The following is a 23,965-nucleotide window of genomic DNA, read 5'->3' as shown; positions in this document are numbered from 1 at the left end:
TATTGTGAACGTTTTTTTTAAGACTGTTGGAGAAGTGGCAGAAGGGAAAGACATATGTTAGCTGTGGAAATTATGCTTTTGTGTTTTCTACTTTCTAGGCTATCTTATTTCTAAAAAAGAGTCAAGTATCATATCACATCGTATCTCAGTTTCTTTGTGTCTGTCACCCTCTCACAAAGGTAGTTGAGTCTCTTTTTTTCTCCTTCCATTTGTCATCTGCTTCCCTGGATTTTAAATTTCCTTTCAAGACTGACATTTTAGACACTGAAAGATAACATCTCTAGATTCCCCCGGAACAGTGCCTTGCCCGTGTTAGAGGCATAGCAATCAAGAGCTGGCTGATTTTGAGCCACCTGTGGAAAATATCTCACAAAAATCCATTGGATTGAATTTAGAAATTAGCACTAGACTACCGAATTCTCCCCAAATGTTTGCCAGCTTTAAATGGAATGAGAGAATTGAGGATTCTTTTCCCCTTCTCGTTTGTAACACTGGTTGTCACCTGGTGTTGGTAGTCTTACCCAAAAGCAAGTTATCAAGCCTGGAGTTGTTTGCTTTCTTTCAGTGGTTACAAAGGAAAAGTGTTTTGTTTTCTTCTAGGCCTTCCTCACAATTTATAGGAGGAAACTGGAATCTGAGATGGGAGGACAATTTTAAAGATATCCATAAGGCTTTATGGAGATGGCTACTGCCCTTTCCAGATTTACTGGAGCAGCATTTAGAGCCTGACTGTGTTTCCAAATGAAACTCATGTACTGGATCCTGGTCTCCATTGTAGTAGAGATTATCTTAAACTCCCTTGTGAAACTCCCTTTGAAAAAATGCCACTTAACTAAGCAAATAGGACTTGCATTCCCCTTTCAGTTTCTACCTAGTTGAAAGGTTATAAGTCACTTTACTTTCTTTAGAGTTTGCTGAGCCAACTTAAAGTAAGGTGGAATATCATTTTATTCTAATAATAAAAACCAAATGTTTTAGATCGCTGTTTTCAGACTATGAAATATCTCATTAAACATTGATTTTCCTTTTTCCCCCTTGTTCTTTTATAACTCCTTTCTTGCTTCCTTCCGTAGTCTTTCACAGTACAGTGATGAGAACATGATGGACCCTTATAACCTGGCCATTTGCTTTGGCCCAACATTGATGCCCGTCCCAGAAATACAGGATCAGGTGTCTTGCCAGGCTCATGTGAATGAAATTGTCAAAACCATCATCATCCACCATGAGACTATTTTCCCAGATGCTAAAGAGCTGGACGGCCCTGTTTATGAGAAATGTATGGCTGGAGATGACTACTGGTAAGTCCAAGAATTTTAGTTCTTCTCCCTCTGGAAAAATTATGGAAGTATAGATATCAGCTTCATTAGGAAAAAGAATTGACCATAAGCCACCAATGCTTCCAATTAAAAAGGAAAAGGAAGAAGCAGCAGGAGCACTTGAGATAAGTTGGAACACTAAGACTCTCGACAACACTGGCTTCTTCTTCTGGAAACTTATATTCATCCCTCCCTTTTCTCTAAGATCACTTCTCTTTTAGATATATCTACCCTATTATGGCTTTTGTAGGGAATAAAGGTTTTGATGTTATATAGGGCTGTATTAATTTTTACTGTTACATCAAGAAAAGAAAACTGATTGAACTGACAGATTTCATTTTCAGCCTGAAATAGATAGTTTTGCTTATCTATATAAAGTATTTCAAAATTCTCATTTTAAGAGAGCTCTGTCAAATAAATGTTTTCATTCTTACTTTTTTTCATTTTCATTCTTACTAATAAATATTACTCTAACCAATTATAGTACGAAAGGTCATTTTGAGCAAATTTATTATATTAATATATTGTTAGGATAAAAATTTTTTAATATGGCAGTGTAGTGACCTCCCAATGAAGTATAAAAATGGAAGCGACATAATCAATTGAATAATCGCAAAGGTAGGGAACCCTAAAATGTTCATGTTCACTATTTAATATATGAGCTCCAGCTTCTGAGAAATCAAGTACAATAAAAGTAGCTTTCGGGGCGGCCCGGTGGCGCAAGCGGTTAAGCACGCGCACTCTGCTGTGGCGGCCCGGGGTGCGCCGGTTCCGATCCCGGGCGTGCACCGAGTCACCGCTTGTCAAGCCATGCTGTGGCGGCGTCCCATATAAAGTGGAGGAAGATGGGCACGGATGTCAGCCCAGGGCCAGTCTTCTTCAGCAAAAAAAGAGGAGGATTGGCAGATGTTAGCTCAGGGCCAATCTTCCTCACAAAAAAAAGTAGCTTCGATTCCTTGAGCCCCTACTAGTACCAGCTACTCAGTGTGTATGCTCTCTTTATTCCTCGTGACCACTCTACCGCCTAAGTCAAGAGAGGCTGAGAAGCCTGTCCAATGACTAGCAGTACCTGGAGGCAGCCCAGGTCTGTGATGCCAAAGCCCGTGTGAGTCTCCCCACTCCACAGCTGCCTTTGCAACCTACCTCGGAAACTGGCCTGAGCAGCTGGAAATAAACTTGTCTAAGTCCTTCATTCTGGACTCTCCTCGGAACGCTTTGTTTCCCGTTTCCTCACTGGGGTTTGAGTAGAAGTGGAATAAGTAGCTGAAAGATCGTAACTCACTGAAAGTACGTGTATGTTGTACTTAGACCACAGTGTGGTCCTCAACCACAGTAGGATCATATGCCGTGAGAGTACTGAAACTCGACTATTTCCAGATGTTCTGCCTTCTAAATTACAAGAAAACCTGGTAGATTCCAGTTCTGTAGTACATCCAACCATTTTACACATGAAATTAAATTCAAAAATACGTACTCGAGGGGCTCGCCCGGTGGCGTAGTGGTTAAGTTCGTGCGCTCTGCTTCAGTGGCCCAGGGTTCGCAGGTTTGGATCCTGACACAGACCTACACACCGCTTATCACGCTATGCTATGGCAGCTTCCCACATACAAAATAGAGGAAGATGGGCACAGATGTTAGCTCAGGGACAATCTTCCTCAAGCAAAGAGGAAGATTGGCAACAGATGTTAACTCAGGGCCAATCTTCCTCACCAAAACAAAAAAAAACTTGAGCACTTACTATGTACAATCTATTGACTGAATTTGGCTCTGGAGAGATGAATGAATAAAACTCAGCCCTGTTGAGATATGTAATTTTATTTCCATAGTTGTATTTGTTTCAAGGCCGGTGTCAAAGGCATGTTTAGTATTTGCAAATATCCGGGGCTGTGTCTGCAAGCCCTGAAGGCAGGTGTGTGGATGTCTGGTCACTGTTATTTGATGTGCTGTATTGTAGGACTTCCTGTGGTCACTACTTTTTACAAACAGGGTAAAAGCCCCGTAACGAAGAGTCTTGCATCCAGTTACATGTGCTCGATTGTGTCCTTCTCCCATACACGGTGTTCTCTATGGGTATTGCTCATTTTAAACAGAAAGTCCATATGACAGCAGTTATCCTTGTCCCACCCACACCAGCAATAAAATGGGCTTCTATGGTAATATCAGGTTTGTATTTGGGACCAGAACATTCCATCATCAGCATACATTTGAGGAGAGGTGGTAGTGGTGTTAAAGGATAGTTTTTGTAAGAAGGATAAAATTATGACTCTTATACAGATATAAAGTGAACATGTGTCAAGAAAAGATGGAAAAGATACTACAACCAATCAATAATGTATAACAAAAATTTCACAATAAAGAAAAGAAAAAGATACTGCAACAAATTCAAAGCAGAAGTCAAGAAACCATCAATTTACATGCAGTGAGGAATGTTGAAATGAATTTGCAAACACTAGTGTATCCATGGGGCAGTAATCAATCATATTCCACTGAATTCAACAGATTTTCGTTTCTGTGGATAAGAATTATTTGTAATGCTGTTGGTTTTCTACAACTTAACTTCTCGTTACAGAGCTGCACAATAGCCTAGTCAGGAGGCACACACACTCCCACAGGACCAGATAAACCTTGGAGGCTCCAGCGTTCCATTGAAAGCCTATCTAGTAACTCCTTTGCCATTCCAAAGTCTTACATTTTTTCTTACATTAGCAATTGTTCATTTTTTAAATTATTTCCACTTTGGCTTCATACGAATTTCTACTTCCACTCCACAGCGACAGCCCATACAGTGAGCACGGTACATTGGAGGAAGTGGATCAGGACGCTGGTACAGAGCCCCACACCAGTGAGGACGGTATGCCCTTGTGCTCATGGTATTATAAAACCAGTCTTTATATCCTTTTTTAAGAAGTGCTTGTGTTAAAAATTCAGTAGATAGAAAAGAATATTTATAAAATATGTGTAAAATATGAAGAATAATATTACAATGAACACCCATGGATTCACCACCAACTTTAAGAAAAAAGACATCAATGCCTTGCACTTCCCTGATTCCATTGCCTTCCTTACCCCCTCAGGGTAACCACTATATGTTTGTATTTTTTTAATGGCTTATTGTTTCATTTTCTATTTTCTTGAATTTTCTGTAAATGGAATCACACTGTGTATATTTTTCATGATGTTTTACTCAACATTATGTTCCTGAGATTTATTTACATTATTGCATGTAGTTAATAATCGTTTATTTTACCGCTGTGTAATATCCCATTGTATTTGTCTATTTCATTATTGGTGAATATGTGAGGCGTTTTCTGTGTTTTGCCACTAACAACAGTGCTGCGATGAATATTTGAAGATGTGGCTGCTGCAAGTGTCCAGGAGTTTCTCTAGGATGCACACACCTAGGAGTAAGCGTGTCTCTGCAGCTTTACTTGGAACTGCGGTTTGTGAAAATGGTTGTACTGATATACACTCCCACCAGCGGTGTGTCAGCCTCCAGTTGTGTGTGTTCATCCACACTTCATTTCATCAAACATTGTCATCTTTGCCAACATTGTCAGTATGTCGTGGTATCTTATTGTGATTCTAGTTTGGATTTCTCTGATTACTGATGAAGATGTTTGAAAATATAGTGTATTAATAGAAAATTTGGGGTAAAGGAAGGCCAACAGATCAGGATATGATTGGCATTGAAGAGTACTTTGTTAGAGTTCCCAAGAGGAGGGGACATGCTGAGCCTTGGGGGGCCACCCTGGGAAGCACCAGGGTCAGGCAGGAGGCAGAGGGAGAGGGAGCAGCTGGGCAAGAGCCTGTATTGTGGATTCCGCAGGAAGGACCAGGAGAGGCAGGGTGAGCAGGTTTAGGGTTGGCTAGTTTGAATGATTTCAGCAGGCTCTGGGGCGTAGGGGCCGTCACTAGATATCTGGCACCTGGCCCTGGTGATTAGGGCAGGTGGATAGTGGCCTGCAGGGTGAGAGCCCGATAAAGGAGGTGGTTGGGGTGTGGGCTCTGTATTGATTGGTTTGTGTTTGAAAAGCAGGCAAGTTGTTTACTATCTCTAGTAATTGGCTAATCCTGGGAGGGGCAGTCCCTCTGGGGTCAACAAGACCCTCAATGTCAGAATACAGAAAATAGAAAACATTAATACAGCGGTACTCATTTTTTATATAGATATCACAGACATTTGATACAGGTTAATACAGATATACTCATTTTTATATGTTTAGATTTCTCATTTTGTGCAATTCCTATCAAGTCTTCTGCCCACTTTACTACTAGGTTCTCGGTTTTTTATTTGGTTTAGTTTGGTTTGGTTTGACTTTGGTTTTTTTCTTATTTATGACAGTTCTTTTTGGGTCTGGATCAGGTCTTTTATTGAGTATATGTCTTGCAAATATCTTCTCCTGCTCTGTAGCTTATCTTTTATGTGCATATTACGTCTTTTCGCTAAACAGAGGATCTTAATTTTAAAGTAATTGAGTTTACTACTCTTTTCCTTCATGCTTATTTCACTTTGTGTCTCCTTTAAGAAATCCTTCTGTGCCCTAAAGTAATAAAGATGATTCTCCCTTATTCTAAGTCCTTTAAGGTTTTGTTTTTCACACATAGGTCTTTATTCTACTAGCAATTTGTTGGGAGGTATGGTGTGAGGGAGAGGTTCGTTCCTTTTTTCCCCATATGGATACACGCTTATCCCAACTGTCCCAGCATTAATTGTCCTTTCTCCACTGCTCCACACCTCTGTTATAAATCAAGTGTCCTCCGTGCATGAGTCTGTCTCTGGGCTCTGTTTTTTTCCACTGGTCTACTTATCTGTTCCTACACCACTGCCTTAATTTCGATACTTTTTAATAAGTCTTAATATTTGGCAAATCAACACCCCTGACTTTGCTCTTCTTAACAATTGCTGTCCCTTTGCAATTGCACTTAAATTTTAGACTCAGTTTTTTTAAGTTCTTAAAACAAACCTAAAAACCTCCTGGGGTTTTGATTGCAGTTGCACTGATTCAATATATATTAATATGGAGAGAATTGATATTTTTATAATATTCAGTCTTCCATTTCACAAACATATTTCTAGTTACTTAATGTCTCCCAATAAACTTTTATACTTTTCTCTGTAGAGATCATTTTTTCTTTTTCTAACTTCTTACATTTAATGCTTAACATTACTTTTCAACACTTTTTCAATACGAACATATAAAGCTGTCACTTTTCTCTTAGTACCTCTTTAGCTGTATGCATGATCCTTTTATTCTCTCTCCAGCTGTAACTAATCTGCTTTAAACCCGTCCATTGAATTTTTGTTTTTAATTTTTTTTCTACTAGTTCTGTTTGGTTCACTTTTGTATCTGCTGCTTGGTCATTTTTTATAGTCTCTTGCTCTTTACTCATAATATTAATCCTTTCCATGGTTTCAGATTGTGTGTCTGATCATTCTAATATCTGAAGTCTTCCTGGATTTTTATTGGCTCTTGCTCACTGAGTCTTATTTTCTAGTGGGTTTTGTAATTTTTTTATATAGTTCTTGGAACTTTGTGGAATTCCTTTAGGCTTGGTTGAAGGTAGATTCCTCCAGAGAGGGTTTTCATTTTCTTCTGCCTGGGGCACAACCAGCTTGGGACCACGTTGAATTTTTAGCTTGAGGTTTTCCAGGCCACCCAGGTAGTGTGAACTTAAACGGCAAACCTGCCTGAAGACTGGAATGTGGTTGGGATTCTTACAGATGATTGGTTCCAAGGTTTGAGATAGATTATTTCCTTAAGTCCAGGGGTTGGAAGGGTTGGGGAGTAGGGGGTGGTTACAATCTGTGAAGAAGTATGGAGGGCTAGAAGAGAGGAAGATTTCTAGAACTAGAAGTTCGCTGTTGGGGCTGGCCCGGGGGCGTAGCAGTTAAGTGCATGCACTCGTCTGCGGCAGCCCGGGGTTCGCAGGTTCGGATCCTGGGCGCGCACCGATGCACCACTTGTCAAGCCATGCTGTGGCGGCGTCCCATATAAAGTAGAGGAAGATGGGACGGATGTTAGCCCGGGGCCAGTCTTCCTTGGCAAAAAAGGAGGAGGATTGGCATCGGAAGTTAGCTCAAGCCTGATCTTCCTCACAAAAAAAAAAAAAAAAAAAGTTCACTGTGACACTGTGTGTGTGATCCATTGTGGGGGCTTAGATTCTCCACACTGAGCAGGCTCTGGACTTAGTCTTTTGTGCAAAATGAAAGCTTAAGTTAACCATGCAGGGGAAATGCCCTCAAGGGGCAAACTCTGACTCACATTTTTAGTGTTGTCCTTTACCTCGCTGGGTTTCCACTTTTCTTTGAGTTTTTGGTCTTTAGTATTCCTTACTGTCATGATAGCTTATTAATGCAATTACAAAGATTGTTTTTTCAATCCAGCATTTTCAGTTGATTTCAGCAGGAGGGTAATTAGGGTGTCTAGTGTCCACCCTCTGCTGAAAAAAGGTTTCTTTGCATTTTTACAAGTAAGACGAATTGACATTTTCAGAACTTAAGTGAGGAGACCTTCTTTAAAGCGAGAGCTGCGATGTTGCTTTTGCAAGTCTGAGCCCCGCCTCTGCCACCGCTTGTTCTTTTGTCTTGAGTTTCTTCGTTTCTCTACATGGCTCATTCCTTCCGCACTGCTGACTTCTCTGAGTGTTTCCTTGCTTTCCCCAGTGGCAGGAAAAGCCGAGACAAAGCCCCAGCCATCTCTCTTCCCAAACTCAGGAAAGCAGGCTCACCTCCGTGCCGTCTGTCAGTTGTTCTTACCTCTTGACTACAGAAGAGAAGCTTCACCGAGGGCTCTGTGTTTTAGGTGACATCTTGATCATGCTTACCTGATTTTGCTGGAAAGAAAAGCATGGCTTACAAAGGACAGATACGCTTGCCCACAGCCAGCCTCTGAAGTCCTGTAACTAAATTAAGTAGAGCACTGATTATCTTTTTGATCGCCCAGGTATTGTGTTTTCTTTTCTCTGTCATGGTATCACACGAGGGAATAGCTTTTGTTTCCAAAAGAGAGGCTGTCACAGAACAAAACCATCATCTGCGGGGGCGGATGATGCAGTTATGCTCTTAGTATTGTTCTTGATAGCAGCTGCATTCTACGGGGTCTCTGCAGGACGTTAAAGGACCCTGTGACTCTCTGTGAAAGGGGTGTGGTGCGTCGCCCCACCCTGCGGGCGATTTGCTCTGCAGTGACTAGACTAAGATGTGTATAAATAGCTTATTGATTGACACTTGACTGTGAAATGACTCTCATGGGAGTAGAACAAGTCAAAATAGTGAAATTGCTCAGAATTGCTAGTTGGTGCAGTAGGATTACCAATAAAATTTACTTCTGATTCATTTGGTCATTCTTTTGTAACCGCTCCTCATTTGAATTAAATAGGCAGAGTCTGATAATCCTGTTGCTAGTTGTTTCAAAAAATAATAAAGAAGAGATAATCACAGAGGTCATGATTATGAAATTATGATAAAATATGTATGTACCTGTTAAGTAGTCTTAAATAGCCATTGGCCAGCACTGACAGTGTATGATGGAATGGCACTAAAGAGCATTCATGGTTCTCTCCTCAATTCCCTTTGACAAGTACGTAGATCATACATTATGTTACGGGCTGGTATCTTTCCATTTCTTTCAGTAAAACGAAATTTAAACATGTGGGTGTATTCACATAGAAGTTTGAAAATTACATGTCATGAAGTTCTTTTTAATAAAATGTCATATCTTCATTCCTCCATGGATATGTTTATTTATGTCCCCTACTTCATGGACATATTTATTTGTGTCCCCCAACGAGAACTGGGGTAAAAAATTTGGTGTCTGTCATCACAGACCAGCCAGAATTTATTCTTTACCTGCAAGTTTAGAACCAACTATAGAGTCAGCCTCTTTGAATATAAAGTTATATTCCCTCCTCTATGAAGCAGACTTGCAGATACTTAATAAAGCTGCTATTTATATTGCTTTAATAAAGAAAATATAATTTTAGGGAGGAACACCAGAGTGTTAACATATGATCTAAAAGCTATAGTCAATTGTTAAACGACTTAGACTGTTGTTTTAAAATTATTTTTACACCTACTTTGCTGGAACGTGTACTACATGCAGATTATAGTGTTGTGGTTCTGCAAGATGAAATATTATCCACCTTAAACATTATCCACTAGCAAAAAGATGGGGCATCTTTTTTTGTCTTTATTTTAAATGTATAGCTTAAATTCATCCAGGCCCTTCATAGAAGGTAAAACCTAGGCTTTTTCAATATGTTTGTTGATTCTTATGCTTTTGCCTTACATGCCCCAGAGAATGTTTGAATTTATCAAGTGACGAAGAAGTTTAGCTGGCTATCCGAGGACTTCTTATGCAGTTAATCCCATATAAGTACAACAGATACTGAAGATATTGCAATAAACTTTGGAAAAAATAAACTCTCTTAAATGGGAAGGTTTGTTGCCAAGGAAAATAGAAGACAGTTTGCTGAGAAAACATTTGATGGATAGGCAGGTTTTAATCTATTATATGTGCACATATTCTAGAACATTTGGAAACTAATATTAACAATCTCAGTTTTTAGGAAATGAGGCATTGTTTGTTGTGTAGATCTATTTCTGTAAGCATAAACCACCTGTCTTGGCTCCTTTTAGTTGTTTGTTATTGATGAGAAGTTTACTCATCTATTGTTGATAGCAGGGATGAGGATGGAGTGATGCTGAGAGAGGGAAGGAAAGATCATACGGCCCCAAATTGAGGGGCTTTTTGCAATAAGCTGAGTCACAAAAAGAACCTGTTGTAGTTTTGTTTAGTTTGTCCTCTTATTTGCTTTCAGAATTGTGGTCAGAATTGGATCCAGCCGAAATTCCAATTGTAGGCCCCAGAGTTCAATATCTTTTTTTTTTTTAATTTTTATTTAGAGATCATTGTCGATTCACATTCAATTGTAAGAAATAATACGAGAGATGCCACGTACCCTTCTCCCAGTTTCCCCAATGGTAATATCTTACATGACTGTAGTATAGTATCACAACCAGGAAATTGACATTACACCATCCATCCACCAGGTCCACATCTCACCAGTTTTACACGCACTCAGTCATGTGTTCCCTTAGTTCCATCCAGTTTTATCACATGTATGGATTTGTGTGACCACAACCATAGTCAACATAAAGGACAGTTCCATCTCAGGGATCCCTCATGCTGCCCTTTTATAGCCTTCTGTCGCCTCCCCCACCCCAACCTCTCACAACCACTAATCTATTCTCCGTATCTATTCGGTCATTTCAAGCAGGCTATATAAATGGAATCATATAGTATATAACCTTTTGAGATTGGCTTTTTTCATTCACCATATTCCCTTGAATCTCTTTTGATCTCTAGAAAATATAATTTTTGCATCTAGTCTTTTTATTTGGATACAGGGCAGGCTAAGGTATGCTTGTTTCATGGGTAATATCCAAAATTTGTTACCGATACTAGAGAAAACAAAGTTGTCTTTCCTGTTGGTGGTAGTTTGAAGATTTGATGGTGCCAAAAAAGTGCATGAGGAATTCAACATATTCAAATAATGTAAACGTGGCGATTTTTGTAAGCTTGATGTTTTTTAAAATCAACAAGTAAAGCACAAACCTCCCCATGTTCTGGGATAGTGATTTTTCCGTGTTATAAATGGTATTAACATGTTGCAAGGGCACTCCATCAATGTCAAAATGATATTGGAGCAATTGTGGAGGATATTACAACCCAAGGAGAGATTCTATATATCATATTGCAAAGTTTAAAATATTTTTTATTAAACTGTCATTATATCTCTGGTAAGAGGCTGTGGAAATTAATATCTAATATTCAATTTTTCTTTGCCTGAAAAGCTGATGAGAGCAAGAGAATGTTTTCCTGGATGTTTTTTAACAGCCTCATTTTCTCCTGCCTTGTTAACTTGTTTATTACCCTGTTCTGTCTGGATATTAAAATAGCCTTGTTTATTTCTAAGGCCTCAGCTAGACCTCTCAGATAGTGTATCATGCCTTCCTAACAACCCTGTCCCTCGCTGTTTACTGGTGTGTTCTCTGCAGAATGTGAGCCAATAGAAGCAATCGCCAAGTTTGACTATGTGGGGCGATCTGCCAGAGAACTGTCCTTCAAGAAGGGAGCCTCCCTGCTGCTGTATCACCGCGCGTCCGAGGACTGGTGGGAAGGAAGGCACAACGGGGTTGACGGGCTGGTGCCTCACCAGTACATAGTGGTGCAGGATCTGTGAGTAGTCCCGGTGCCCACCGCCAGGGTGCTCCCCAGAGAAGACCCCAGCCGTTGGTCTTTAACTGACCTAGGTCTGGTGAGAAAAGAGCAGGAGGGTTACAGAGCGAACACTTGTCAACTGAGCACAGTCTTTTCTTCACTCATGGGTCTTTGCTCACAGTACTTCAGGGCCAGCGAGTTTTTATTTCCAAACTCTACCAGGAGGTTTGGAGCAAGGACTCGTGAGAGATGCCTTTTGGAGCTTTCAGGTCCTTAGAAAAATCCCCTATATAGAGAAGAGCTTTGAGAGCTAAGTGACACAGCTAATTCCAAAACCAGTGGTGCTCTTCTCTACAGTGGTATCTGACTACTATTTCAATTCCAGATTCCCAAAGAGGAAGACACTGACCTAAAGTCTAAAAAGAGTCATCTCCAGCCTTCTTCTTCCTTTTCTAATTTTGCTGATGAGAAAGCTCTAATTTCAAAAATTTTAAAGAGATGCGAATTTGGTCATAATATATTAAGTGAAAGAAACAGGTTACAAAATAATATGTACAGTATAATCCCTGTTTTGTGAATACAATATTTCACAATGCAGCACCAATTTAAGAGCATCTTTCCAAGAAAAAGAGAAATATACCACATAAAATGTATACAGTGATTAAATGATTCAGCCTAATTTTAGAAATCTATGTATCTCAGGATCCAAGAAATATTATGTGTGTGTATATACAGACCTGCAGTCATATATGTCTAAAGTACGTAACATATAAGTTTCTATAGTATAAATACCACGCATATATGCACATACTCATAGGTATGTATCCCAGGCATAGAAACAAGTGTGGAAGGATATTTTCTAAAATTCTAACAGTAGTTGTCTCTGGATGGTATGTCATTTTAGGGGTGATTGTTTCTTTGCTCTTTTCAGTATATCTGAATATTCCAATTTACCTGAAATGAAATTGTATTATTTTTATAATGAAAAGAGAAAAGTTATGTTAATAAGAGAAAGACGCACATGTGTAAGTGCCATCACTTGTTTTTGGTCCCTGTTCATCCAGCGGACCCTCACTCGTGATTCTTGTTGTCTCAGGGATGATGCATTTTCAGACACCCTGAGCCAGAAAGCCGACAGCGAGGCCAGCAGTGGGCCAGTCGCTGAAGACAAGTCTTCATCCAAGGACATGAACTCCCCAACAGACCGGCATCCTGATGGCTATTTAGCCAGGTGGGTGGAGTCTGGTAATCACGCTCCTGAACCTCCACTTTTCCAGGAGCTTTGAGGAGCCACAGTCCTCGAAGTCTTGAGTATTACCCAGTGTGATGAGCTCTCCTGTTTTTCTCTCTCTCTCTCTCTCTCTGTCTAGACAAAGAAAGAGAGGAGAGCCACCCCCTCCAGTAAGGCGTCCTGGCAGGACCAGTGATGGCCATTGCCCTCTCCACCCCCCGAATGCTCTTTCCAACTCCTCAGTTGACCTGGGGTCCCCAAGCCTGGCCAGTCACCCCCGGGGCCTGCTCCAGAGCCGTGGCCTCAACAATGACAGTCCTGAGAGGAGGCGCCGGCCGGGCCACGGCAGCCTGACCAACATCAGCCGGCATGACTCCCTTAAGAAGATTGACAGCCCTCCCATTAGAAGGTCCACGTCATCAGGGCAATACACAGGCTTCAATGACCACAAGCCACTGGACCCAGAGACAATCGCTCAGGTAGGATGCTTTCAATGGACTAGTGCCTGCTAAGTACCTGGGATGTGATGAAGGAAGTGTGCAGGATTGAATTTTTGTATCCATGTTTTTTGTATGGAACCAACTAAAGAAAGCAGAAAGGAAATCAGCCCATTCTTTAATTTAAGGCCTGACTATGGGTCTCTTTTGAAGAACCATCTGATACTGGAGGGACCCAAGCGTGTTAGATTCATATTGATTAAACAAAGACATGACAGAAATGTAGGACCCAGGGCATTCAAACACATCATTGCTAAATAGCCAGGAAAATTCTGAAAAAGAAGAATAATGAGGAAGGACTAGTGCTACCAGATCCTAAATGCATGCTGAAGATAGTAAAACAGATGAATTGATGGAACAGAATGGAAAGCCCAGAAACAGAAAAATTTTAGTGGATGATAGAGAGGATACTTGCAACTTAGGAAATGATGGATTAGTCAATAAATAATATGAGAAATCATGGTTAGCTGTTTGAAGAACTGCAAGTCTGCATCCTATGTTGCTCCTGAAGGTACGTGTCTTCACAACAATTACTGCAGAGAAGGGCTTTGTTTTTTCCTAATTGTTTTTTCCCAATAATTAAAATTGACAAAGTAAAAATAAAACAGTATTCATGAAATTTTCCCATCATTCTACCACTTTTCCATCTCTTTGTTTTTGTGGTATAGGCCGTCAGAAAATATGTATATAGGGGCCGGCCCGGTGGCGCAAGTGCTTAAGTGCTCTCACTCCACTGCGGCGGCCCGGGGTTCGCCAGTTCGGATCCCGGGCGCGCACCGACACACGGCTTGTCAAGCCATGCTGTGGCGGCATCCCATATAAAGTGGAGGAAGATGGGCACGGATGTTAGCCCAGGGCCAGTCTTCCTCAGAAAAAAGAGGAGGATTGGCATCAGATGTTAGCTCAGAGCTGATCTTCCTCACAAAAAAAAAAGAAAATATGTATATAGCCAGGGACAAAGGAGGTGAATAGATTCAGGGTTTGCCATTTGAGTAGTCTAAAGCATCTTCCAGCTATCCGTGAAGCTTAAAAACTAAGTAAATCAAAAAAGAGTGAATGAGGAATGAAACAAACATGGGGAAGTATTAAAGATGGATTACTTTTAATAAAAAGTGCCCAAGGAAACCTGCATTGATATGACAAATTTCCAAGCTATTTTCAATGTCCTAACGAAAAAGAATTTTGGATAGAATATTAGATTGTGTGAGGAGTTTAATGTATTTTTAAAAAAATTAAACCAATTTTAAGTGCACAACAATTTCTCAGCATAAATCAGAAAGACTTCTGACCTTTTGGTTTTCTCTGTTTGAAGTACTGTGCAGGGCCCTTTGAGGCCTATTTAGAACCAGCGATATTTGACTATAGCTGAATTTAATGATTTGAGAAATGCATAACATCACTGCTTACAATAAGCGGGTGAAACAGGATTTAGGTTAGAGAGACAGGGAATTAGGAGTTTGGGAGTGGGAAGGCATAATAAGGTCTGTTTAACCCTTTTGCTTCTAGAACCAGGAAATCTCTTCATTGTAAATCATAGAAACAAAAACTCAACAGACAAACCAGGCTCTGCACATTCTCTCTGGGGCAAATAACTTGTAAAAAACAAAAACAAATCCATATGTTTAGCATCAAATGGAAATCACATATGAAGATAATCACTTGAAAAGTGATGTCATCCTCAGAATGGCTCCCAGCTGTGTCCTTTATTTATCTTTCCATCTCTCCTCTTCAGATTTTCCCATGAGGACAAGTAAGCCTGCCATCATGGTGTTCATACAAAAAACATGCAAATTATTGTATTAAACAAATCAATGGAATCCCTGATGGAGCTTTTTAAAAAAACTACAATATCCTTATGTGATGATCACGTCTTGGTTTATTCAATTAGCAAACCTTTATTGAGCACTTACTGTATTGTATGCCAGGTCCCATGCTAGGCTTTATAGACGCAAAGTTAGATCGATAGCCAGCCTCTGCCTAAGATGCTTAGAATTCGGTGGGGGAGATGGACGTGAAGATCAGTCACCATTGTGCGGTGCCATAAGGGTTAGGCTCCAGGTGAGTGGAAGCCCTGGGAATGTAGAGAAGAGGCATTCCAACCAGACCAGAGCAGTGTTTCTCCACCCACCCTATCTCACACAATACTCCACCTTTGTGTGTGTGTGTGTGTATGTGTGTGTGGTAAAAAACATAACATCTTAACCATTTTTAAGTGTACAGTTCAGTAAAGTATATTCACATTGTTGTGAAACAGATCTCCAGAACTTTTTCATCTTGCAAAACTGAAACTCTATACCCATTAAACAACAATTCCCCATTTCTCCTCTCCCCAGCCCTTAGTAACCACCATTCTATTTTCTGCTTCTATGAGTGTGACTACCTCATATAAATGGAATCATACAGTATTTGTCTTTTTGTGACTGGATTATTTCACTTATCGTAATGTCCTCCAAGTTTATCCATGTTGTAGCATGTGGCAAGATTTCCTTCTTTTTTAGGACTGCATAATATTCCATTGTATACATATACCACATTTTGCTTATCCATTCATCCGTCAATGGAGCACACTCTGCCTTTTTGAAACAAATATTTTGTAATTTCCCATTTACCATCTGAAATAAATTGATAGATGTCATACCTAATTTGAAAAAACAAAGTTCTAAATATAATAAAGAAAAAAATAAGGGAAATAAATATTAAAACAAATGTGTTTCAGCTAATGCTTGACTACACTAGAAGACAAAGGAAGTAGTAAAATGCTTTCACCTACATGTAGAGTTACCATAAATACAACAATTACAAATGCACATTGATGTCAAAGCATATTAAGTTCATTGGTCTTAACTCAGATTCCATGAAAGGAGTTCCCATGAGTGATGTAATTTTTCTAAAATGGTGGACAACTTTTTGGTCATACAGTTCTAATCAAAACAAAGTATAATTTACATCTTAGTTGCATTCTTAGAAAACCTAACAGGGTGAAAAAAATATTTTGTGTTTCTATATAAAAAAGTGTTAGGTTTCAGGCTCAGGTTATTATAAACAGGATTTTCACCTACATAAATGTCTGAAAGACATTCAAAAGTTGAACATGATGTAGGACAACTCATTGCATGTGACTGTCCGGGACACTTGCAAGACATCTAGTATGTATGGTCCCTGCCCACCAAATGCCAGTAACACCACCCCGTTATTGTGACATTTCAAAATACACACAAACACCATATTACAAAAATGCCCTCTGTGGGAAGTGCCACGTCCACTGAGGGCCACTGGACAGGAGCATCCAGTGGGGAGGTTTAAACTTAATTTTGAAGAACTGCTAGGAGTTAGGAGTTATTGCATGGTAGGTGCTCAAAAATTATTTGTTGAATGAATGAAAGAAGCCTGATTTTTCATTCCTATTCACATTTATTTCTTGAGAAATTGTTGCAGTAGCTAAATGTAAGCTATCTTTACCATAAGTTGAAATAGAATTCTATGTAAGTCAGCATGTAAGGTAGAAACCACCAGAAGGCTACCTGGTGCCTTAGAATGGCAAATGTTTGCTACATGACTTCATGAGCCATTGCATCGTGGTCTCCTGACCATTCAGAGTCAAAATAACTGTGCGAAGGCATCGTGTTAATACAGTCCACAGACCATGAAGGTAAAACATTCATGCGTTAGCTGACCTGTTCACCTTGAGATGAGGTGGATGGGTTTCTGTCCATTGGAATTTATCAGTCTACTTTCTCTCTCTCTCGTTATTTTTCAACAGGATATTGAAGAGACGATGAACACTGCTTTGAATGAACTCCGAGAGCTGGAGAGGCAGAGTACAGCTAAGCACGCCCCCGACGTGGTGCTGGATACCTTAGAACAAGTGAAAAACTCTCCCACCCCAGCCACCTCCACCGAATCTCTCAGCCCTTTGCACAACGTTGCCCTCAGGAGCTCGGAGCCGCAGATTCGCCGGAGCACTAGCTCCTCCAGCGACACCATGAGTACTTTCAAGCCTATGGTGGCGCCCCGAATGGGCGTGCAGCTGAAGCCCCCAGCACTTCGGCCAAAACCTGCTGTTCTTCCAAAAACAAACCCCACCATAGGACCTGCCCCGCCTTCCCAGGGTCCGACAGACAAGTCTTGCACAATGTGAAAACCAGCTGAGCAAGGTCGTTCGGGAAGATGATTAAAAAAAGAAAACGGATTAGTGACGAAAGTCAACAATCCATAACTTTCCTTAGTTTTGTGCTTATAACTGGAGATTTTTTGGCTTTTCTATGTTCTCGAATGTAATGTCTGCGACTAGCTAAATTAACATGGGCATTTGTATTTTGTAATTTCTTTCTTTTTTTTTAAATAACTGGACATACGTCGTTTTAAAGACAATAGAAACACTTAGACTTACTTGAAAATCCAATGCTGCACCATTTGTAATGAAGGCAACACCACTCTGCTCTCCACGTTGTACAGTACTTCAGGTCTAGGGTAGCCCAGGTGAGTCAGAAATGTCTGGCCCCAAAGGCCTGAGAATCTGAGCTCGAGGCCTTGGAGTATAACCAGTGTTGGGCTGTGGCACTTGGGGTCATGGCTGAAGGGCGGTAACGGCATTGTTTGGTAGCTGACTGTGAGCACCTCTGATTCCATGCTGTGGGGCAGGGGCCAGTTCATGCTAAAGACTTGCCATTGTCACAGTGGGATCTTCCCAGTGTTACTTGCAGCCCAGCACCTAAATGAGTAGGATGATTGCCTCTTTCATAACAGTCGTTTCCCTGGGTCCAGGTTAAAGACTCAGTGGAAGGGGGTAGAACCTCTGCAGTTATTGCTTGAACCAAACCTGGGAAAGGAGAGAGAGACAGTCCTCCAAGCTATTGATGTGACTCCTTCCACGAGCCTGGTCAGGCCCCAGAGGATTTCCAAGTACATCCCCTGCATTCACAAAGGACTAGAACAGTCTAATTTTAAAGACTTTCTGGTTATACTGCTCCACAAACTCCTTCAGAGATCTGTTGTTTAATAACTGACTAGAAAATACTTCTAGCTCCTCTAAAATTCCCATGTTCTCCTCTGGAAATGGAGAAAGCAAGCAGCACACAAGTCCTTGGTTCCTTTAAACATGCTACAGAGGCCTGATGATCCTAAATTGAATCCTCAGCTCTCCTCTACGTTTGTCTCTTTTAGCCAACCCAGAACTGGCTGTGGTACTGGCCGTAGCGGGGAGGATTACCTCATGGTTACAGGATGGTTTCCTCCCAATTTTGCACCCGGGGACCATGACTTTTCTTTATTTCAGATGGTCTCTACGTAACTCACATCGTCAGCTGAACTCCTTTAGGGACCCTCTTTCTCTGACATCCTAGGACGTAAACAATTTTGCTTTAGCCCATATTTGTGCTATATTTTCCCTCTAAAAAAGGTTGCTTTGAATTCAGTTGTTTTTACTAAGGTACAAATCACCACTCTCTTAGCAGCAGCGGCTTATATCATCTGTAAATCTATGAGCATTTTAATACTCCATCATTGAACTTACTGATGAAGACACTTTTTTTTAGGAAAATTGGGTGGCCAAAACTAACCACTCTGGACCACCATTGATTTCCTCCTAGGTTTGGTTTCAAACTGGCAGCCAATTGCATGCCAACCTGAGTTACACAGTGTGGACTCAGCCCATTGGGGAATGCATCCTGCAGGAAAGAATGAAGATCTGTCCTAAAGTCAAGATCATTACTTTGATCTCTACCTCAGTTTGCCAGTCCAATCATTCTAATGCAGAGAGAGATTAATTAATGAGATATTGTCACCTTTCAAAGTCACACTGCTGGTTGCTTGCCTGCAGTCTAATTTCACAAATGGATTCAATAGTGGAATGTTTTTCCCAGGTATGCTAAACTTCTAAACCTCTGAATTTTCAGGACCATCCTTTTTGCCCATTTTGAAATAGAGGCCCAGCCCAGCATCTTGTCCAACCCCTCACCATTTCTCTTGAGCTTTAGTGGCCCTTTGTCACCTTAGACACCATGGAAACCCAGCCAGGACTGAGTCTTTGAACAGCACCAATGCTTTTAAACTATTTTCCCAAATTCCCCTGGAAATTTAAACTTTCATAAATAATCTCCCCGGTCTTTCCAGATTCCACTCTGGTTTCTAATTCTCTGTTGCTAGATGGGGAAAAAGAAGCAGAGAATACATCTAGAAGTAATGGGGGAAGGGACTTCAAATCTTCTAGAAATTAAAATAAAAAGATTGTTAAAAACCATTTTCCATCTTTGATGGAAGAGTAAGATGTTAACAGAGGGCATCAAAAGGACAAAGGTGTTTTGAATTTATTAATTGTGAGGGGTTTTTTACAAGCTTTAGCTTTTCAGATCTTCCTCCTGCAAGCTCATTTCTTCAGACTGCTCCCTGGCAATCCTCCCCAGTGTCTCCTCTCTTTGGTGTTTACACCTGTGATGGAATGAGGCTTGCCTTTCCACCACCAAATCAGGACTCCGCTGCCTTCGCTGCAGAGGACATGCTGCTCCAGAGCCTCAGAGCCTCAGAGGCTGTGCCTTCTTCCAGGAAACAGCTCCTAATACTCTCCCATCCCTCCCTGCCTTTACCTGTCTCTACTTTTTCTCCCTAAACCCCTGTTGTCACCCTGAGGCTTTTTGTTTTTTTTTGCAATTCCCAGGGAAGGATGTGACCTCAAAGTGAGTAAGCACTCAATAAGGACTCACCTATCTTTAATTTGTTTAGTAAAATCTGCAGATTCCAGGGATAAGACAAGGTGGCCACTTCACAAAGGATCCAAAGTAACACCCAGTAAGCTCCTTAAAAGCTTCAGCAGCTTTTAACAGGGTGACCTGTTACACGGCCTTCTTTATAGCCACAGGTGTAGTACACAGTGGGGAGGTGGGAAGGTGCAGGAATGGGGAGAGAAGAAAGAAAATGAGCCCTTGAGATGTTATGCCCCAGTTTCTAGGATCTCATCAGTACCCGTGCAGTTTGGGAAGGGGACATTTTGATGATGGGTAAATAATGGTTCTGCAAAGATTACCTGACTCCACTTACACAAGCATATGTATTCACAGCTGATATGACTATGTGCATGTCCCGTCCACAGAACTCACTAGATTTACCAAGTTGGCCGTTTGGTTTGAGTTGGGGATGTTGAGAGAGGATTGTTAGGATAGAGTGAAAGGTACTTAATACACATTTTCTGATGAGTGTTCTGTAAATTATTTCAACCTGTCGAATGGCCCTTTGTGGAGCTCCATGTTCAAGTTCAGTGTCAACACCGTTGTTCAACAGTTTTGCACATTTTCACACGATATAATCTGACTTTGGTGCCCCTGAGCCATCCATAGAATAACTTGCAGCAGGGTCCCACTTAATCTACTGCAATGAGCATGAACATTTACCAAGGGATGTCTAGCGCCAAGGTCAAATTGTATCAGTTAAGAGTTTGCAGTCTTTGTACTTTCGCCATTCCCAAAAATGGGTTTATAATTTAATTAAGGAAAAGAAGAAGAGGGCGGGTAGGGGTCTTCTTAGCATTTGAGAATGACTGAAGAAACTTTCCTCTGATCATCATAGCCTCTGAAATCCAAAGGTAAAGAGCCTCTGGGTCTGTTGAGGGGTTTAGAGGACTTCGGATTTGGGATGACCTTCATTTATTCCTGACCTCAGGAGTGAGAGGCCATGAATTCTGGAAATGCACTTAAGACTGAGTCTTGCTCTGAGTCATCTACGCCAGAGGCGCCGAGCCACGAGCAGTGTAGAAGTGAAGACTGTCCCTACTGCAGACCACCCCCTGAGCTGAAAACCCAACCTCCAGCTGGGCTGGGGTGTCAGGTGTGGTGCAGGGTGACTGGCATAGCTTCTCGCAGATCAGCAAAACAAACTGGAAATCAAGCTTTCACTTACCCTAGTATACTCTCTTTAAAAAAAAAAAAAAAAAGTCTACGTGGTATAATCGAGATGGGTACCTGTATCTTTAAATTACATAGGGAATTTTGTATGTTTAAATAATTGTACTGGGTTCCGTAATGCTTATCTTAGAAGCTGTTTAGTAAAAGAAAATATATAAACCGTGCATTTGTGAATGCCCCCTTAGAGCATTCATCCAAGTTCAATGTGTAGTGTGATGGTTATTATAGATGTTTAAAGAATGGTAAGAGGCTGTGTAACAGGAGAGACTGCTATTTACCTATGGACCTGAGGGTAACTCCTGCCCAGTAATTAAATCAGTATTGTCCTTTCCTGTCGGTTTGATCGATTGCAGTACTGGTAGCTTCCTGCTTGTGACTGTTAGCTAATTGTGTCAATGTACATCTGTAGTATGTACATGTGAAAGTGCCTTCTACTTTAGAGGAGTTGTAGCCTTGCTCTTTCCTGTTGCCCGCCCACCTGCTCCCCCTCCCCCTCCCCCACGCCCACCTGAGTGTTTTGACGCTTCCTCCTCGCTCCCAGCTGCTTCTCCATCCCCACCTTCCTGTGCCTCGGTGCTCAGTATTGTCTGTCTTGCATCCTTGTCGGTCATCAGCCTGTCTCCTTGTAGCCGTGACTGTGCCTTGTCTGCCCCCGAAGCAACTCTCCGGTGCCCCCCATCCCGGCTCCTCCCTACCCCTGCCCCCACCACCTGCTGCTGACGGCCTGTGCCGCCTGTGCTCTGTCCTGCCTCCTACCATGACATTCCCTGTCTCCGAGGTGAAATTAAAGGGGGATGCTATTACAGTTCGGGAAGAGAAAACAATGTTTTGTTAATCTGTTGTGACAATGCACTTTTATGTATAGTACTGTACATTTTGGCATGTACCATTCCAGGCTTCATTATACAGTCAGGTCTGTTCTTCATGGTGTATCTTTATAATAAATAAGATAGTTCTGGCCGCCTTTGTCTGCCTCTGATTTGGTGTGATTCTCTGTGGTGGTTTCATTCCTTTCTTTTTCTAATCACTATTTTCCCCCCAGCGAGCTGAGTTGCATTAAATAATGTAAAACCACCTTTTTTAAAAAAATGTTTTTATCTCACTTCCATTTTTGTTTGTGAATTTGAAAAAGAGGCCCCATACACAGGGCCTGTCCATGAGGCCAAGGTTTTTCAGAGGCATCGGTTGGAGACCCCTGTGTCTAAAGAAAAGGAACTGGGAGAGTCTTCAGTGAGAGGCTGGGAGAGTGCAGTCCTAAACACTCTCCGGATTGAAATTGTCCTCTGAGAAGGACTCTGCACTGTAAACCTTGTCAAGCTGATCTTTGGTTTCATTTGAATAAATTGAAATGCAATCTGTAGGTATAGATTGTGTTTAGAATTCCCCCATGTATTGAGATTTTTTCTTCAAATTAAAAAAAAAAGCTAAGTCTTGAGGACTAGCAATACATAATAGTCTTGTAAAACTGTATCAGCAATGTGCTGGATTGAACATTGGAAAGAGATGTGGAGCAAAAAAATGACATAAATCAAGGGAAAAACCTTTATTGAAGTGTAAAATATGTACGGAAAAGTGCATAAACCATTAGTGTAAGAGTTTTTACAAAGTAACATGCTAATGCATCCATCACCCAGATCCGGAAACAGCATGATCTCAGCATCCTGGAAGCGAGGCTTGTGCCTCTCCAGAGTTAATATCCTGATGAATAATACCATGGTTTGGTTTTGCCTGTCATTTAACCTTCTCTAAACAAACTCACAGCATGTAGATTTGGTGCCTGGCTTCTTTTGTTGAAATTTAAGTTTGTGAAAGTTGTCCGTGTTGTTGTGTACTGGAAATATGAGTTTTTCCCTTTTCACTGCTGTATAGAATTCTATGACATAAATATGCTGGTGTTATATTTATTTTAATATTTCTTGATTACACTTTGGGTATTGTATGCAGAAGTCTTTAAAGGTGGACAAATGAATGAAAAAAAACCCACTTATTAAAGGAAATGTTTTCCCAAAACATAATGGAATGACTTGGAACTAAGCCATTGGCTGGAAGGCCTACCTAAAAGCAGGTGGGACCACTGTAGGACCAGAGAGTTGGATTTAGAGGCTGCCCTGACAGGAACACATGCCCAAGTCAGACTCTAGGATTGTTCCAGGAAAGACCCCACTGTTCTGCATCTCCCTCCCGACTGCCCTCCAAGCCAAGAGCCTCAGCCTGCCGCACCCTCTCCGTGTGCGCCTGTATTCCTCACTCCTGCATCAGCGTCCCACGTGGGTGTGTCTGGTCGTCAGCTCCCACTGTTCATATGCAGTATCCTGTAAGATATTAGGAAGGCAGCGAAAGGGAGTTTTCAGGCTTATACCTTGGGTAGTTGGGACTTCTAAGGTAGACAATTCCCCAAGCTTGGTCTAAAGTGCCAAAAAGGTCCTGGAAGCCAAAAACTGTGGCAAATTCCATTCCATGGGCTATATAGCCCCATTTGGATTTTGGAAAATATGGTCCGTATACCTTTGGGAAATAATCACGATGAGGTTCATCATCATTCTTCAAAAGTAGCCTTTTGGGGGCCGGCCGGCCCAGTGGTGTAGTGGTTAAGTTCATTCGCTCCGCTTCAGTGGCCTGGGGTTTGCAGGTTCGGATCCTGGGTGCAGACCTATGCACCACTTAGCAAGCCATGCCGTGGCAGGCATCCCACATATAAAGAAGTAGAGGAAGAAGGGCATGGATGTTAGCCCAGGGCCAATCTTCTTCAGCAAAAAGAGGAGGGTTGGCACCAGATGTTAGCTCAGGGCTAATCTTCCTCACCAGA

The 23,965-nt window shown here is 41.3% G+C and overlaps 1 protein-coding gene across 2 annotated transcripts in view; it reads left to right on the top strand.

The window, feature by feature from the left end:
• Positions 1 to 22,119, top strand: part of SRGAP1 (SLIT-ROBO Rho GTPase activating protein 1) — a 232,084-nt gene extending 209,965 nt beyond the window's left edge. For both annotated transcript variants that reach the window (XM_014786697.2, XM_004429363.3), the window contains exons 17-22: positions 1,074 to 1,298; positions 4,088 to 4,167; positions 11,377 to 11,557; positions 12,636 to 12,770; positions 12,910 to 13,249; positions 17,028 to 22,119. In XM_014786697.2, coding sequence (XP_014642183.1) covers positions 1,074 to 1,298; positions 4,088 to 4,167; positions 11,377 to 11,557; positions 12,636 to 12,770; positions 12,910 to 13,249; positions 17,028 to 17,405 — 1,339 coding nt within the window. In that variant the 3' untranslated portion in view covers positions 17,406 to 22,119. The remainder of the gene's footprint in view (positions 1 to 1,073; positions 1,299 to 4,087; positions 4,168 to 11,376; positions 11,558 to 12,635; positions 12,771 to 12,909; positions 13,250 to 17,027) is intronic.
• Positions 22,120 to 23,965: the final 1,846 nt, after the last annotated feature.

The sequence above is a fragment of the Ceratotherium simum genome, chromosome 17 (assembly GCF_057802395.1).
Source record: "Ceratotherium simum simum isolate JZ-2026a chromosome 17, ASM5780239v1, whole genome shotgun sequence".
Classification (NCBI taxonomy): domain Eukaryota; kingdom Metazoa; phylum Chordata; class Mammalia; order Perissodactyla; family Rhinocerotidae; genus Ceratotherium; species Ceratotherium simum.
The sequence above is the reverse complement of the archived record's forward strand: the minus strand, read 5'-3'. Positions and strand labels throughout refer to the sequence as shown.